Here is a 17045-nt window from a genome sequence, read left to right on the forward strand (position 1 = left end):
GTTGTTTGTGTCGCACCACTCAGCCAGACTGAGTGTAGACCTCATTGTTGTCACTGATGAGGCCAATCACCGTGGTGTCATGTGCAAACTTAATGATGGTGTCAGAACCATCGGCAGGTCTGCAGTCGTGGGTGAAGAGGGAGTAGAGGAAAGGTTCTCATTTGGTATAACAGAATAGCTTTAGTGTCTTGTTTTTAAAACTTGAGTATGAACTTATACAAAATGCAGCAGGATATTTATTTAAAAAACAGTTTTATTGATTACAAAAAACACTATATTGGATTCATATCGGTATCGGCAGATATCCATATGATATCGGAATCGGTATTGGACATTAAAAAGTGGCATCGTGCCATCTCTAATACTAATATCGATAAAATGCATTATCAACTTTCTTGGCTTCCTGTACAGGCTAAAATATTCTATGGCTTACTTGTAGTTATAAAGAACGCAATTCTGTTAAACACACCATATTTATTTCTGCTCAGCTGCAGTATCCTGATGAAATACATAATGATATTACACGATTTTCAACAAACTGCAATTTAGTAAATCCTCGAGTTAAAAGTAACTTTTTGTAAAACTGTTATATTTAGAGCAACTTTCAAGTGGAATAAATTGCCTTATAAAATTAGAGAATTAGCAGCTATTCAAAACTTCAATGAACATTTAAAAGCCGATTTACAGAACTTTTAGTTGTTGTAATATTGTAAGAGATGATTTGTTTTTGATATTTGTGTAATGTGCCGCAATGTTATTGATATTATTATTATTATTATTATTATTATTATTAGGGATGCAACTATACCAATTTTTACAAACCGATACGATACTGATACTTGGATCTGAGTACTTGCCGATACAGAGTACAAAAACCGATACTTCTACCACACACACACACACAAATGCAATGAATTGGAAGCCAGGTTTTATTTTATTCTCTGCCGATAAAAAATAAAATCTTAATAAAAATGACCACAAAAAAATTTCAAGTGAAAAATAAGCACTTCTGTTAAATTATTGCAGAGAGTCCATATTGTAAACAAACAAACAAAATAACGAAAGTATTTGGCATTGATGAACTCCTCATCTGCCCGTGGATCATCAGTCCACTGCGCCGTTAAACCAAGGACTGACATCGTGCACACACTGCTTGTCTTTACCTCTTCAGAAAGTTTTGGCACCATTAACTCCCTGATGTATGGGCGGTTGGGAATTTCATATCGCGGCTCGAGTATGCTGAGAAGACGGTGCAATCCTATGTTTTCCACAGCCGGCATTGGCTGGTCATCCAGAGCGATAAAATGAGTCAGAGCCTCTGTTATTTAAACTGCCCGTGGATTTTCTCTTGACATTTTTCATCGCTTTTCCAAAACCTGAGTTAAAGTTGGCTGTTCCGGTCCACACTGCTGACATTTTGCTTAGCCTAGCTACAACAGCCTCCAGTTTCTCTTTTTTATCTGGAGCCGCCAGTCTCACTCGCCTAACCCTGTGCCTGTTTAGCGCGGGATGTCCCCCTAGTGGCCAATCTAAAAAACTACAACAGAAATGACATGCCACCCTCTGATTAATGAAATAAGTTAGTATCGGTTCATGGTATCCTCTCACACGCTCCTGCACACCAAATCTGGAACTACTGTCCATCATGTTTCGTCCTTTTTATCTACCTCGAGAGTTTACATCGGTCATTATAAGTGCCGTTTATATTCCACCACAAGCGGACACGGTCACCGCCTTATGCGAGCTGCATGAGGCACTCACACAGCACCAGACACAACACCGGGACGCTGCGCTTATTGTAACGGGGGACTTTAATAGTGCCAACCTCAAACGCGCAGCGCCGAACTTTTATCAACATATCACCTGCCCCACCAGAGGTGAAAGGACACTGGACCACTGCTACACTACGGTCAAGGACGGCTACAAGGCACAATCCCACCCTCCGTTTGGCAAATCCGATCACGCCGCCATCTTCCTCATGCCAAAATACAAACAAAGGCTGAAACAGGAAGCTCCGGTTCAGAGGAAGGTCGCGCGCTGGACGGATCAATCGGTGGCCGCGTTACAGGACGCACTCGACGACGCAGACTGGGACATGTTCAGAAACAGCTCCGATGATGATGTCAACGTGTTTACGGAAGCGGTTGTGGGATTCATCGGGAAACTAGCGGATGATACCGTGGAGACAAAGACTATCACAACGTTTCCCAACCAGAAGCCATGGGTGGATAAAACCATCCGCGACGCTCTGAGATCCCGCACCGCTGCCTACAACACGGGACTCACGACGGGGGACATGGACCCGTACAAAGCCGCGTCATATAACGTGCGGAAGGCGGTGAAAGAGGCGAAGCAGCGCTACGGGAGGAAACTAGAGTCACAACTCCAACAGAGTGACTCTAGGAGCCTGTGGCGGGGACTAAGGACAATAACGGATTATAAAGCACCAACAACCGGTATGACGAACACGGCCGTGACTCTGGCAGATGAGCTGAACACCTTCTATGCTCGCTTCGAGGCTGCAGCTAAGGACTCCAACGATGCTAGTGCTAGCGGTGCTAGCGGCGCTAGTGGCGCTAGCGGCGCTAACGGCTTTAGGTCACGAGCAGTTGTCTAAGCATTTCACTGCATATCGTACTGTGTATGACTGTGTATGTGACAAATAAAAATTTGAATTTGAATTTGATTAATGAAATAAGTTAGTATCGGTTCATGGTATCGGTTAACTTTTACGAGTATGAGTACACACACATTTTACAGTATAGACCCCGATACCAGTATCGGTATTGGTGCATCCCTAATAATAATTATTATTATTATTATTGTTATTATTATTATTGTTGTTATTATTGATTGCTTATATTTTAATTGTGAAACCTCACTGTGGATGTAAGAGCCAAATTATGTGGATATCTTGAATCCACTTTATTGTATAATATTTTATGTGATTGTATTTGACGGACGACGAGCAACATCTGTTTGTGGAAGCTAATGGGGTTCCTTTTGAATAAACAAATAAAAAAACATGGGATTTATTATGACTGAATAATTATGTATAAATCTATAAAAATTATAGAAATATGTATTAGAAACAACAACGGTGTGTGTGTGTGTGTGTGTACAATCAGGAGGGATGGGCATGATTTTAGTGTTTAAACAGTCATGAATTATTTTTAACACCAGGTTGGATGTAATGTGTTGGAACTACCAGCAGGTGGGGATAAGAGACCTTTAAGGTGTTTGGTGCCACACTCCACCTTCAGGTTTAAAACTAGTGTTAATGGAGGGAGTTTGAAGGTTCAGTTTGTTCCACGACTGCATTTCACTCCCTGGCTCTGTTTGTATCTCTGTCACTGCAGGACCAACATGGAGCGAGAAGTCAGCGCTCTCAGGAGGCCGACAAGCCTCACAGAAGAAAGAGAGAGAAAACATACAGCTGTGACGAGTGTGGGAAGGATTTTACTAGGAAGAATTCACTAAAACTTCATCAGGTCATCCACACTGGAGAGAAACCGTTCAGCTGTGACTTGTGTGGAAAGTCTTTTTCCAGGAAGGGTCTCCTAAAACAACACCAACTCATCCACAATGGAGTTAAAGCGTACAGCTGTGACGAGTGTGGGAAAGAGTTTACTCTGAAGACTTCACTAAAACAGCATCAGGTCATCCACACTGGAGAGAAACCGTTCAGCTGTGACTTTTGTGGAAAGTGTTTTTCCAGGAAGGGTCACCTAAAACAACACCAACTCATCCACAATGGAGTTAAAGCGTACAGCTGTGACAAGTGTGGGAAAGAGTTTACTCTGAAGACTTCACTAAAACAGCATCAGGTCATCCACACTGGAGAGAGACCGTTCAGCTGTGACTTTTGTGGAAAGTCTTTTACCAGGATGCGTTCCCTAAAACAACACCAACTCATCCACAGTGGAGTTAAAGCGTACAGCTGTGACGAGTGTGGGAAGGATTTTACTGCGAAGATTTCCCTAAAAAAACACCAACTCATCCACAGTGGAATTAAAGCGTACAGCTGTGACGAGTGTGGGAAGGATTTTACTGAGAAGGCTTCACTAAAACAGCATCAGGTCAGCCACACTGGAGAGAGACAGTTCAGCTGTGACTTTTGTGGAAAGTCTTTTACCAGGATGCGTTCCCTAAAACAACACCAACTCATCCACAGTGACGTTAAAGCGTACAGCTGTGACACGTGTGGGAAGGATTTTACTGCGAAGATTTACCTAAAAAAACACCAACTCATCCACACTGGAGAGAGACCGTTCAGCTGTGACTTTTGTGGAAAGTCTTTTACCAGGATGCGTTCCCTAAAACAACACCAACTCATCCACAGTGACGTTAAAGCGTACAGCTGTGACAAGTGTGGGAAGGATTTTTCTGCGAAGATTTACCTAAAAAAACACCAACTCATCCACACTGGAGAGAGACCGTTCAGCTGTGACTTGTGTGGAAAGTCTTTTTCCAGGAAGGAATCCCTAAAACAACACCAACTCATCCACAGTGGAGTTAAAGCGTACAGCTGTGATCAGTGTGGCAGAGCTTTTACTGAAAGTAGCAGCTTACAGAGGCATCTAGTTACCCACTCTGGAATTAAGGCATACAGCTGTGACATCTGTGGAAAAACTTTCAGCTGGAGATTAAGCCGAAATAGACACCTACGCATTCACACCAGACATGATGTGTACTGCTGTGAACAGTGTGGCAAATACTTTGCTACAGACACACAGTTACAACAACATATGTTTTCCCACACTGAGGAGAGACCTTATAAATGTGACCTGTGTGAGAAGACTTTTAAAGCTCCACATTACCTGAGATGACACCAACAGATCCACACCAGAAAGAGACTCTACAAGTGCAGCTACTGTGAGGTATGTATTTATATTGTTATCTTGTCATTTTAGCCTGACTGTTTGGAACAACTCTGCTCATTAAACTGTGTTAGCATGTTAGCAATTCTACTGCATGGAAAAGCAGCTCTGAGTGATTATTCAGATTTTCATATCAGTTATTAATTTAGTATTACTGTAGTATTATGGTGGTAGTATTGTAGTTATTGCAGCCCAGTAAACTGAGTGTGTTAACTGAAACAGTCAAATGTAATTGGACGTCTGCAGAGATGCTCTTTATTTCAGGCGACGTTCAGGATAAAAATGTTGAAGGACTGACTTACACTGTCTTTGTGTCTTTGTTTAGAAGCAGAGCGACACAGATGGATCCAGTTCTCAACCCTGTCATCACTGTGGTGGTGGGAAAGACTTTCGTTGTGACCTCTGTGGAAAAACTTTCAGCCATGAAATGAGCTTGAAAACGCATCAACGTAAACACACTGGAGACAAACTGAAATACTGCAAAGAATGTGGGAGAAGCTTCACCACATCAGGTGACTTAAAACGACATGAACTGATTCACAGTGAGGTTAAAAAGCACCTCTGTGATCAGTGTGGGTCATCCTTCACCACTGCAGGTGAGCTTAAAACACACAAACGAGTCCACACAGGAGATAAACCATACAAGTGAAGAGACTGTGACAGACGCTTCTCACAATCAAATGGTCGTATCTATCATGAACGTACACACATGGAAGGAAACTACAGCTGTGACCAGTGTGACAAGAGCTTCAGGAATCTCAGATCATACTCCGAACACAAACGATCCCACGTTGCTAATAAACTGTTTCACTGTTACCAATGTGCCCAAACATTCACCTCATTGTCTGCTCTGTGCAAACATCAGCGTGATCACTCAGGCTGAAATCTCTCCCTTCACTGGATCACAGTGAATCTGAAGAGACAGAAAGATCCTCTGGTTTCAGTGTCAGACTCAAAAAGCTTGAGATCAGGCTCCACAGAGTTCAGATAGAATCAAGTAAACTTGTGTTGAACTGAACTGGTTGCTGGGCTGAACTTCGACATAATACAGATTTACATGGGATCTTATTTTCTGTCGTTTTACTGAGTCAGTTTTGTCCTTTTTTCTCTGTCCTGGTTTTGCTCGTCTGTAAATAATTGAAACTCAGTCAAATAGTTCATTGTTCTCCAGCAAAACGTTTTGGAAACTCATGTTTAACCTTTAAAACTCTGACATGTTTTAGCACACAAGGCTTCATCGGGGAGTTCACTCATGATTGGGTTTTTAGTTCTTTCAAAGAGAGTCTTGGAGCTGTTTGATGTTTCTGTTTTCTCTGAAACCACCTGAAAGCAAAACTATTTTTCTTGCTTCATGTAGTGTGGAAGTTTTTAATGTTTCTTTCATCTGTGATGTTCTTGAATGTATTCACATGAAGATGGTACAAATAAACTGTCCTTTTAGCTTTAGCTCCTAATTTATTCATTATTTATGGATGTAGCACAGCAGCAGTTTGTTGATTAACACATGGAGGGCTCGGGATCTGATGGTAAATAATGTTTTGTGTCCTTGTACACATCATACAGCTCAGCTGTTCCACAGATGTCAGGTTTACACAGTGGGATGGTGTTATGGCCCTGGCCATAATCTGTTTTGGTGGCTGTTTTCTTTGTCTGTGTCTGTAAGTCTTTGCAGGTCCCTGAGTGGATGAGCTGACGACTGCTTATTGGTCCCCTGGTCATGTGGTCTCATTCAAAATCCCTCACCCGCAGTTGTCCCGGGGCAGCGACTGACAGCAGCAGCAGACCTGACCCTGGCCTCCAAAACCTGTGACATTTGTGCCTGTGACTTTTGCCACTTTCTCAGTTCTGTATATAGTGTGTACATTAGTTTTCATTGTAAATAGCACTGGAACAGAAGGGGTGAGCTGCCTTATTGTTTTCCCTTGCACTGTTTTCTCCTGTTTATCTCAGTTAGGGAGTTAGGTGTAGCGCTTGTCTTTTGTTTGATGTTTGATTTCCCACAGGGTTTTAGATAGCACCTCCTCCTGACTTAGCTTGTTTTGTTTGTTATTTTGGCCTTTGTTCACCCCGGAGCTTCATTTTGCAGTGTAGAAAAATAAACCACCATTCACTAAGAAATTGGTTTTCCCTCTGTGTATGGTTTTGGGGACCAGGGCGGGGCAATCTTTTCAAACTTATGTTGCGTTCCTGTACCCCTAGACTGGGGCGTAACAGATGGTTTGTAAGAACGCAGCTCTCCTGTGGATAAATCCTTACTCTTAGCCTCAGGACCTCACACACTCCCAGCAGGTTCGGTCAGAAGATTTATACCTTTTTCATTTCTATATGATTCTTCTTGCATCTAAACAAAGATGATGATGATGAGTCATTTATGAAAAATGAAGCAAAAAACAATATTGTTGTATGAGGATTTTTATGGCAGATTTTGTGCATTCAACATTTTTGTACATGAAAATGTTGAAAAGATGCAGAGGAGGAGGAGGAGGGCACAAGAGCTCAGCACGTGATACTGACTGGAAGCAACACAGCTGCTGTTGACAAAGCAGCAGAGTCAGATATGAATGTGTATTGAATTCATCATGTAAATATACCAGATTTATCCACATACGCTAGTTTTCACCCTTTTTTTTACTTTCAGTAAGTTTACTTTTAGTTTATTTTTACTTTCTTAAGACGCAGGAGATTCATCATGATTGAGCTTTTCATTAAAGTAATGTTTAAAAGACATTTCTCGTTTGATGTTCTTTCAGCTGCAGCCTCGCTGGTGTTTATCTGTCTGACAGTAAAGAAGATAAAAGATACGTGCAAACACAAACACATGAAAAGTATTTTATAGAAAAGCTTAAATCTCTTGTTTGTCTGTTTTTTCGTTCCAGTCATCGCCAACATGGCTAAGATGTGAAGCTGCCTTTCTGCTACAGTATCTCCTTATATACATTTGCTCATATTGTGGGGCTTCTTATAGTGTCTTTCTTTGACCATGTCTCACTGTGTTTTATTCTCGACGTTGCATTTGAGTCTTGCATGACTTTATTTTAATTAATGTTAAAATGGATGGATGTCTAGACGGACCCCCTGAATTTATCATCTGAAATCTTTATATTCCTTTATTCAACTGCTTTCAGGCATTTCTGTGCATCCAAATTTATATATAGATATCACAGCACTCATATCTTTACAGTTTGTTAATATCTTCATAATCTCCAGTAATGTTACACCCCAGTGCTTTCATTTGAACCCCAAGTGTCATTGTCTTTGATAAGGAACGGAGTATAATGCATCTATTTTGCAAAAATAAATAATACAATAAATGTTTAAAGACTTTCAAAAAGGTACCCTGTTTTTACCTTCGTACAAATAGAGTTAACATAGGGTGATCGTGGCTCAAGAGTTGGGTGTTTGTCTTGTAATCGGAAGGTTGCCGGTTCGAGCCCTGGCTCGGACAGTCTCGGTCGTTGTGTCCTTGGGCAAGACACTTCACCTACCGCCTACTGGTGATGGCCAGAGGGGCCGATGGCGCGATATGGCAGCCTCGCCTCTGTCAGTCTGCCCCAGGGCAGCTGTGGTTACAACTGTAGCTTGCCTTCACCAGTGTATGAATGTGAGAGTGAATGAATAGTGGTATTGTAAAGCGCTTTGAGGGGTCCCGAAAAAGCGCTATATAAATGCAATCCATTATTATAATTATCCAAGGAACAATTGTCAATAAGCAGAGAAGTTATTAAAATATTAATGCAAGACATGGAAGCAGGTGGTGTTGTTCCTAAATTAGGAACAATATTTTAAAATTACTTTACAATTCTTCTTGCACTTCATATTGTTACAAACTATCAGAATATAAAGAAAGTCAGAAAATGGACAACCTCAGCTTATAAAACTGCTATTTTTTTAACCACAAACCACTGGATCAATTTTAAGGGTTTTGCACTTGATTTTTATTTAATCATAAAACACTGCAGAGATGCAAAGAAATAATCATTATAACAGTGTGCAAATACTATGTGTCCAAGCTATAGACGTCTCTGAAGCAACACTTTTACCCTTAGATGCACACGTGGGGTCAAAAATGACCGCATGGGTTGATTTTCCTCAAAATCTTTAAAATGAAAAGTTGTAATATATTCATATTCCAGGTATTCCTCATAAAACATGCTTGTAACATGAGGCCATTTGCATTTTTATTTATTATTTCATTAATTTAAAAAAAATGCAGTTTTTGTATCACAGCCCCACTCTTCCACAAGTGGGGTCAAAAATGACCCCAAGCAGTTCCTGTGGAATCTTCTATGAAACTTTCATTCTTAGCAACTCTGACTGACCCACTTACACTTCTGATGGATCAAGAATTAATTTTTACACAGTAACATACGTGATTTATAGTCAGGGCTGCACATAAGTGGTCTGCAGGTGCGCATTTGCTGTCAAAAGAAAAGTATTCCTGGAAATTCAGAGAATACGCGCTTCTTTTGTGGTGGAGGAACACCAAAGTAATTGCATATGGAGCTTGCTTCTTCAACATCTGAGTTCTGAACAAATGTCTGTCCTCCTCCAGAACATCTAATGTACGCAAACGAGCGTTCCAACTTCTTATCTGGTGCGCGTCTTTTATTTTGACAGCAAATGCGCACCTGCGGACCATTATGTGCAGCCCTGTTTATAGTTTTCTGTGCATTTCAAACATTGTCCTTTCTCATTTTTAATATTTAAAGTAACATGGCTGCTATGAGGCCAGCTAGGATCCCTGTGGACCTACAGATGATCCAGGACGGATGGGATGAAGAGCCCATCGGAGGCACTGACTCAGAATCTGACATCTAAGATATAGAGGACCCAGACTATTGTCCCCCCCACTGAACAAGGCCAGTCAGATACAGAGGAGTCCTCTGATGAGTCATCTGAAGAGGAAATGGATATTGAGTCTAACAGAATGAGCCCCTCTTACTGCTCTAGCCACAATATTCTGAATTAGTCAGCCAGGGCTTGCACCTGGGTCTAGTACTGTCTCCCCAATAGATACATGGAAGATGTTCATGTCTGATAATAGAAAAGAAGAGGTGCTGACATACACAAACATGAAGGTATGAAGAGTCGCCACAGACAGGGGAAAAGAGTGGAAAAATGTAATCAAACATAAGCTGGCCTTCATTTGATTGACCATTCTTGCAGGAACATGTTTATTCAAAGATTTGAAGATAATCGCCCGTCTTGCACTTTGATGACAAGAGGACATCAGGCCATCACTTAAAGACTGGATATCCCACCTGCTGCTGTTTTAATGCAGTACAGTTGTTATTATTAAACCCCTGTCACATTCTGACCGTTAAAATGAATAACATTCATATATGAAATGAAATTGTTTCAAGTAAACTGTATATGGTGACACACCCGCCTTGGGGTAGCCATCGGGGCGGGGGGGCTGTCCGATTGGCCTCCCTGCTGCTGCAGAGCCTGGGACGGTCTGCTTGCCTCCACCCCGGGGGGAAGGGTAACATCTCTTGGGTCTGGGTGCCGTTTCCCCCTCTGGGGGCGAGGGTACCTGGACCCAGGGTATAGAGTATGTTTGGGGAGTGTGATTGTGTCTACATGTCCATTTATGTCAATCCTTACGTTGGGTGAGTGCTGAGTGTTTGTATATGTGTGCATGAGGGTGGGAATGCATGTTTGTGTCTGTGTGTGCCTGTTTGTCTGTATCTATATGTCAGGTCGGGTCTTAGACTCCACCTCTCTGGGAACTCCCAGGCCCTCCAAAGTGTGGAGGCCTATCTCCCCTCACCACACTCCCTGCCGGTGACTGATGCCCTCAGGGGTCGGTGCATTGGTGGTTCTTGGTGCAGCCGGTGCAGCCCCCTCTAGCTTCTGCTCGGTGGCTACTGGGTGACCCCTCATCTGGGGATCCACAGCCCTTCCCATGAAGGTGGCACGGATGCCCCTGCGGTGGTCATCCTTGGGCTCTTGCACTCTAGGGCTTCTGAATGTCTGGGGCCTGGATCTCCTCCATGCCTGCTTCATGCCCTGGGGGACAGGGCTATGGCTCTCTACATCCTCTTGCAGACCATTACATGGGGAAACCATTTGAATACAAGCGTGCTGATCCACACAGGTGTGCACATGGGTGTTCACTGTTCGTAGACTTAAATCACACCTTTCTTGGCTGCTACTTCAAAGCACATTGTGCGCTGTCTGTCCTGCGTGCTGCACAACAACATTCAATATTTAGTATTTACTGCTGTTTACACTTAGCTAGATTAATGCGATGGTGTTGTGTTTAGTATGTTGCTTTGGGTTTTTTTTTGCTTGTTTTCTATTCTTTCTCTCTCAACAGGTGATCCAGGAGATTTTTTTCCCCTTTCTCACTGTCCCTCTCCCCTTCTGTTTTTCTTTTCCTTCCTCTTTCTTTCTCCCTTTCCTATCCCTCACTCATGTCTGTCCCGTCTGTAACAACTGAAAATAAAATAAAATAAATAATAAAAACAAAGGTCGATCAAATGGACCAATACGGCAATGCCATGATGATCCATTTAGCAAAATGAATCCATTGGGTATCCTTGTTGGTCTTCAAACAACAATTCTGACGGCTAAAGAACCAAATGGGACAGGCAAAAAAATAAAAAAAAACAAAAAAAAAAAAGTAACTTTTTGTAAAACTGTTATATTTAGAGCAACTTTTAAGTGGAATAAATTGCCTTATAAAATTACAGAATTAGCAACTATTCAAAACTTCAATGAACATTTAAAAGCCGATTGACACTTTTAGTTGTAATATTGTAAGAGATGATTTGTTTTTTAAATTTGTGTAATGTGCCTCAATGTTATTGATATTATTATTATTGTTATTAGGGCTGGGCGATATGACCCAAAATTCATATCTCGATATTTTTTACCTGGATGGCGATATAAGATATATATCTCGATATTTTTTTAAAGCCATAAAGTAAGAACAAAAAGAGAGTTCTTAGTCAAAGCTGTGTCCCAGATCTCACACAGGCACTTTTATTAACATAGAGCATAGATGTACATAAAATTTACTCAAAAATAAATTATGAGCATTTCTTAAATAATAATGCTCCATAAATAAAAGAAAACAATGTTATTTTTGTGCATAACAAAAAGCTCATAATTGTGCAGTCAAAATGCAAACTAAAAGACGCAGAGCATAGTAACAAAGACAGATTTCACAGCTGCTCCGTTCCCAACTTCTACTGCGTGACTGACAGCATTGAGTTTGAAATCCTCTTCGTAACTACGTCTCTTAACAGGCGCCATTTATGGTCCTTATACACAGTAGGGTAATATTACGTTGAAGCACAGTACGTATCACTCCGCGAGGCTCCTCGGTAGCCGTAATGCTCCGACAATCCATCAAGCGGTGCAGCTCTGTAGCTTACCAAAGTCGTACTAAAACATTTTTTGACAGATTGCTGAGCGCCGTGTACCAGATAAAATCGGTTCGCGGTCATCAAGCACAACCAGAATTCATACATAAGGCGCGCTGTCAACTTTTGAGAAAATGAAAGGATTTTAGGCTGTGCAGTGCCTTTGGGCTGCATGGCGTTAGCGTGGTTAGCTCGTTGGCGTGGTTAGCTAGCTAACACGTTGACGGCGTCCAGCCCCACGCACGGGGCGATGCGCAGTAACTCGTTAACGGAGATTTGCCGTGTCCATCTTGTCGCTTCCTGCAGGTGAAGCGATGGGGGAGGGAGGGAGAGTTGTGTTCAGTAAAGGAGGGGCGAGGCCGAGTAATGTTGCGTAAAGACAAAAGTGGACAAAAGAGAGGCAAACTTGCGGCTCCACAAGTATAGTTATAACGTAACATAGACTATATCGATATAAAGGATATTGTCACATCTTATATCTCCTATAAAAATATATCGATGTTTTTTAAAAACTCGATATATCGCCCAGCTCTAATTGTTATTATTGATTGCTTATATTTTAATTGTGAAACCTCACTGTGGATGTAAGAGCCAAATTATGTGGATATCTTGAATCCACTTTATTGTATAATAGTTTATGTGATTGTATTTGACGGACGACGAGCAACATCTGTTGTGGAAGCTAATGGGGTTCCTTATGAATAAACAAATAAATGAACATAGGATTTATTATCACTGAATAATTATGTATAAATCTATACAAATTATAGAAATATGTATTACAAACAAAAACTGTGTGTGTGTGTGTGTGTGTGTGAGTGTGTGTGTGTGTGTGTGTGTGTGTGTGTGTGTGTGTGTGTGTGTGTGTGTACAATCAGGAGGGATGGGCATGATTTTAGTGTTTAAACAGTCATGAATTATTTTTAACACCAGGTTGGATGTAATGTGTTGGAACTACCAGCAGGTGGGGATAAGAGACCTTTAAGGTGTTTGGTGCCACACTCCACCTTCAGGTTTAAAACTAGTGTTAATGGAGGGAGTTTGAAGGTTCAGTTTGTTCCACGACTGCATTTCACTCACTGGCTCTGTTTGTATCTCTGTCACTGCAGGACCAACATGGAGCGAGAAGTCAGCACTCTCAGGAGGCCGACAAACCTCACAGAAGAAGGGGAGAGAAAAAACACACCTGTGACGAGTGTGGGAAGGATTTTACTTTGAAGGCTTCACTAAAACGTCATCAGGTCATCCACACTGGAGAGAGACCGTTCAGCTGTGACTTGTGTGGAAAGTCTTTTTCCAGGAAGGGTTCCCTAAAAAAACACCAACTCATCCACAGTGGAGTTAAAGCGTACAGCTGTGATCAGTGTGGCAGAGCTTTTACTCGCAGTGACAGCTTACAGAGTCATCTAGTTACCCACTCTGGAATTAAGGCATACAGCTGTGAGATTTGTGGAAAAACTTTCAGCGAGAGAGGGTACCGAAATATACACCTACGCATTCACACCAGACGTGATGTGTACTGCTGTGAACAGTGTGGCAAATACTTTGCTACAGACCAACAGTTACAACAACATATGTTTTCCCACACTGAGGAGAGACCTTATAAATGTGACCTTTGTGAGAAGACTTTTAAATCTCCACTTAACCTGAGACTACACCAACAGATCCACACCAGAAAGAGACTCTACAACTGCAGTTACTGTGAGGTATGTATTTATATTGTTATCTTGTTATTTTAGCCTGACTGTTTGGAACAACTCTGCTCATTAAACTGTGTTAGCATGTTAGCAATTCTACTGCACGGAAAAGCAGCTCTGAGTGATTATTCAGATTTTCATGTCAGTTATTTTTTTAGTATTACTGTAGTATTATGGTGGTAGTATTGTAGTTATTGCAGCGCAGTAAACTGAGTGTGTTAACTAAAACAGTAAAATGTAATTGGACGTCTGCAGAGATGCTCTTTATTTCAGGCGATGTTCAGGATAAAAATGTTGAAGGACTGACTTACACTGTCTTTGTGTCTTTGTTTAGAAGCAGAGTGACACAGATGGATCCAGTTCTGAACCCTGTCATCACCGTGGTGGTGGGAAAGAGTTTCATTGTGACGTTTGTGGAAAAACTTTCAGTTGGTAAAAGGCCCTAAAAACACATCAACGTAAACACACGGGAGACAAACTGAAATACTGCAAATACTGAAATACTGCAAAGAAGCTTCACCACATCACGTGACTTAAAAAAACATGAACTGATTCACAGTGGGGTCAAAAAGCACCTCTGTGATCAGTGTGGGTCATCCTTCACCATTGCATGGGGGCTTTAAACACACAAACGAGTCCACACAGGAGAGAAACCATACAAGTGCAGACACTGTGACAGAAGCTTCTCACATTCAAGTGGTCGTAACAGGCATGAACGTGCACACGTGGCAGGAAACTACAGCTGTGACCAGTGTGACAAGAGCTTCAGGAATCTCAGTGCATACTCCAAACACAAACGATCCCACATTACTAATAAACAGTTTCACTGTTACCAATGTGCCAAAACATTCACCTCATTGTCTGCTCTGTGCAAACATCAGCGTGATCACTCAGGGCTGAAATCACTCCCATCACTGGATCACAGTAAATCTGAAGAGACAGAAAGATCCTCTGGTTTCTGTGTCAGACTCAAAAAGCTTGAGATCAGGCTCCACAGAGTTCAGATAGAATCATTTAAACTTGTGTTGAATTGAACTGGTTGCTGGGCTGAACTTCTACATAATACAGATTTACATGGGATCTTTTTTTCTGTCATTTTACTGAGTCAGTTTTGTCCTTTTTTCTCTGTCCTGGTTTTGCTCGTCTGTAAATAATTGAAACTCAGTCAAATAGTTCATTGTTCTCCAGCAAAACGTTTTGGAAACTCATGTTTAACCTTTAAAACTCTGACATGTTTTAGCACACAAGGCTTCATCGGGGAGTTCACTCATGATTGGACAATTCGAATAAAGCTTTTTAGTTCTTTCAAAGAGAGTCTTGGAGCTGTTTGATGTTTTTGTTTTTTCTGAAACCACTTGAAAGAAAAACTATTTTTCTTGCTTTATGTAGTGTGGAAGTTTTTAATGTTTCTTTCATCTGTGATGTTCTTGAATGAGTTCACATGAAGATGGTACAAATAAACTGTCCTTTTAGCTTTAGCTCCTAATTTATTCATTATTTATGGATGTAGCACAGCAGCAGTTTCTTGATTAACACATGGAGGGCTCGGGATCTGATGGTAAATAATGTTTTGTGTCCTTGTACACATCATACAGCTCAGCTGTTCCACAGATGTCAGGTTTACACAGTAGGATGGTTTGTAAGAACGCAGCTCTCCTGTGGATAAATCCTTACTCTTAGCCTCAGGACCTCACACAGTCCCAGCAGGTTCGGTCAGAAGATTTATACCTTTTTCATTTCTATATGATTCTTCTTGCATCTAAACAAAGATGATGATGAGTAATTTATGAAAAAAGAACCAAAAAACAATATTGTTGTATGAGGATTTTTATGGCAGATTTTGTGCATCAACATTTTTGTACATGAAATTGTTGAAAAGATGCAGAGGAGGAGGAGGGCACAAGAGCTCAGCACGTGATACTGACTGGAAGCAACACAGCTGCTGTTGACAAAGCAGCAGAGTCAGATATGAATGTGTATTGAATTCATCGTGTAAATATACCAGATTTATCCACATACGCTAGTTTTCACCCTTTTTTTTTACTTTCAGTAAGTTTACTTTTAGTTTATTTTTACTTTCTTAAGACGCAGGAGATTCATCATGATTGAGCTTTTCATTAAATAATGTTTAAAAGACATTTCTCATTTGATGTTCTTTCAGCTGCAACCTCGCTGGTGTTTAACTGTCTGACAGTAAAGAAGATAAAAGATATGTGCAAACACAAACACATGAAACACATGAAAAGTATTTGCAGAAAAGCTTAAAGCTCTTGTTTGTCTGTTTTTTCGTTCCAGTCATCGCCAACATGGCGAAGATGTGAAGCTGCCTTTCTGCTACAGTATCTCCTTATATACATTTACTCATATCGTGGGACTTCTTATAGAGTGTCTTTCTTTGACCATGTCTCACTGTGTTTTATTCTTCACGTTGCATTTTAACCTTGTATGACTCTATTTTAATTAATGTTAAAATGGATGGATGGCTAGACGGACCTTCAAAGACTTTCAAAAAGGTACCCTGTTTTTCCCTTCATCGTATCGTACAAATAGAGACAATATAATTATCTGAGGAACAATTGTCAATAAGCAGAGAAGTTCTTAAAATATTAATGCAAGACATGGAAGCAGGTGGTGTTGTTACCAAATTAGGAACAATATTTTAAAATTCCTCTTGCACTTCATATTGTTACAAACTATCAGATTATAAAGAAAGTCAGAAAATGGACAACCTCAGCTTATAAAACTGCTATTTTTTAACCACAAACCACTGGATAAATTTCAAGGGTTTTGCACTTGATTTTTATTTAACCATAAAACACTGCAGAGATGCAAAGAAATAATCATTATAACAAATGCAAATGCTCCACGTTATACTGTGTCCAAGCTATAGACGTCTCTGAAGCGACACTTTACGAAACTCCTGCATAGCTGCGGGGTGCACAGTCCACATTTCACAGTGACAGCACAAAGACCCACAAAGCTGGATTTAGATATTTAACATTGTTTCAGTAAAAATTAAACCCTGCTTGAGTCCATGAATATCTGGCATTAATCATATGAAAGCCTCTGCTGTAGCACCCTGTCATCCATTCATC

At 40.9% G+C, this 17045-nt stretch overlaps 2 protein-coding genes across 2 annotated transcripts in view; both read left to right on the top strand.

Moving 5' to 3' along the window:
• The window catches only part of LOC148101526 (uncharacterized), a 190808-nt gene that overhangs the window by 142720 nt on the left and 31043 nt on the right, over positions 1-17045 (top strand). The window lies entirely within an intron of this gene.
• On the top strand, positions 1646-16271 carry LOC148101534 (uncharacterized). The gene is made up of 8 exons (XM_087845711.1): positions 1646-2598; positions 3287-3659; positions 3723-4102; positions 4175-4186; positions 4277-4619; positions 13447-13959; positions 14285-14354; positions 16246-16271. Exons 1-8 carry the CDS (start codon positions 1646-1648, stop codon positions 16269-16271), a joined length of 2670 nt encoding a protein of 889 aa, XP_087701837.1.

This window comes from Neolamprologus brichardi, chromosome 9, assembly GCF_056152115.1.
Source record: "Neolamprologus brichardi isolate AB-2024 chromosome 9, ASM5615211v1, whole genome shotgun sequence".
NCBI lineage: Eukaryota > Metazoa > Chordata > Actinopteri > Cichliformes > Cichlidae > Neolamprologus > Neolamprologus brichardi.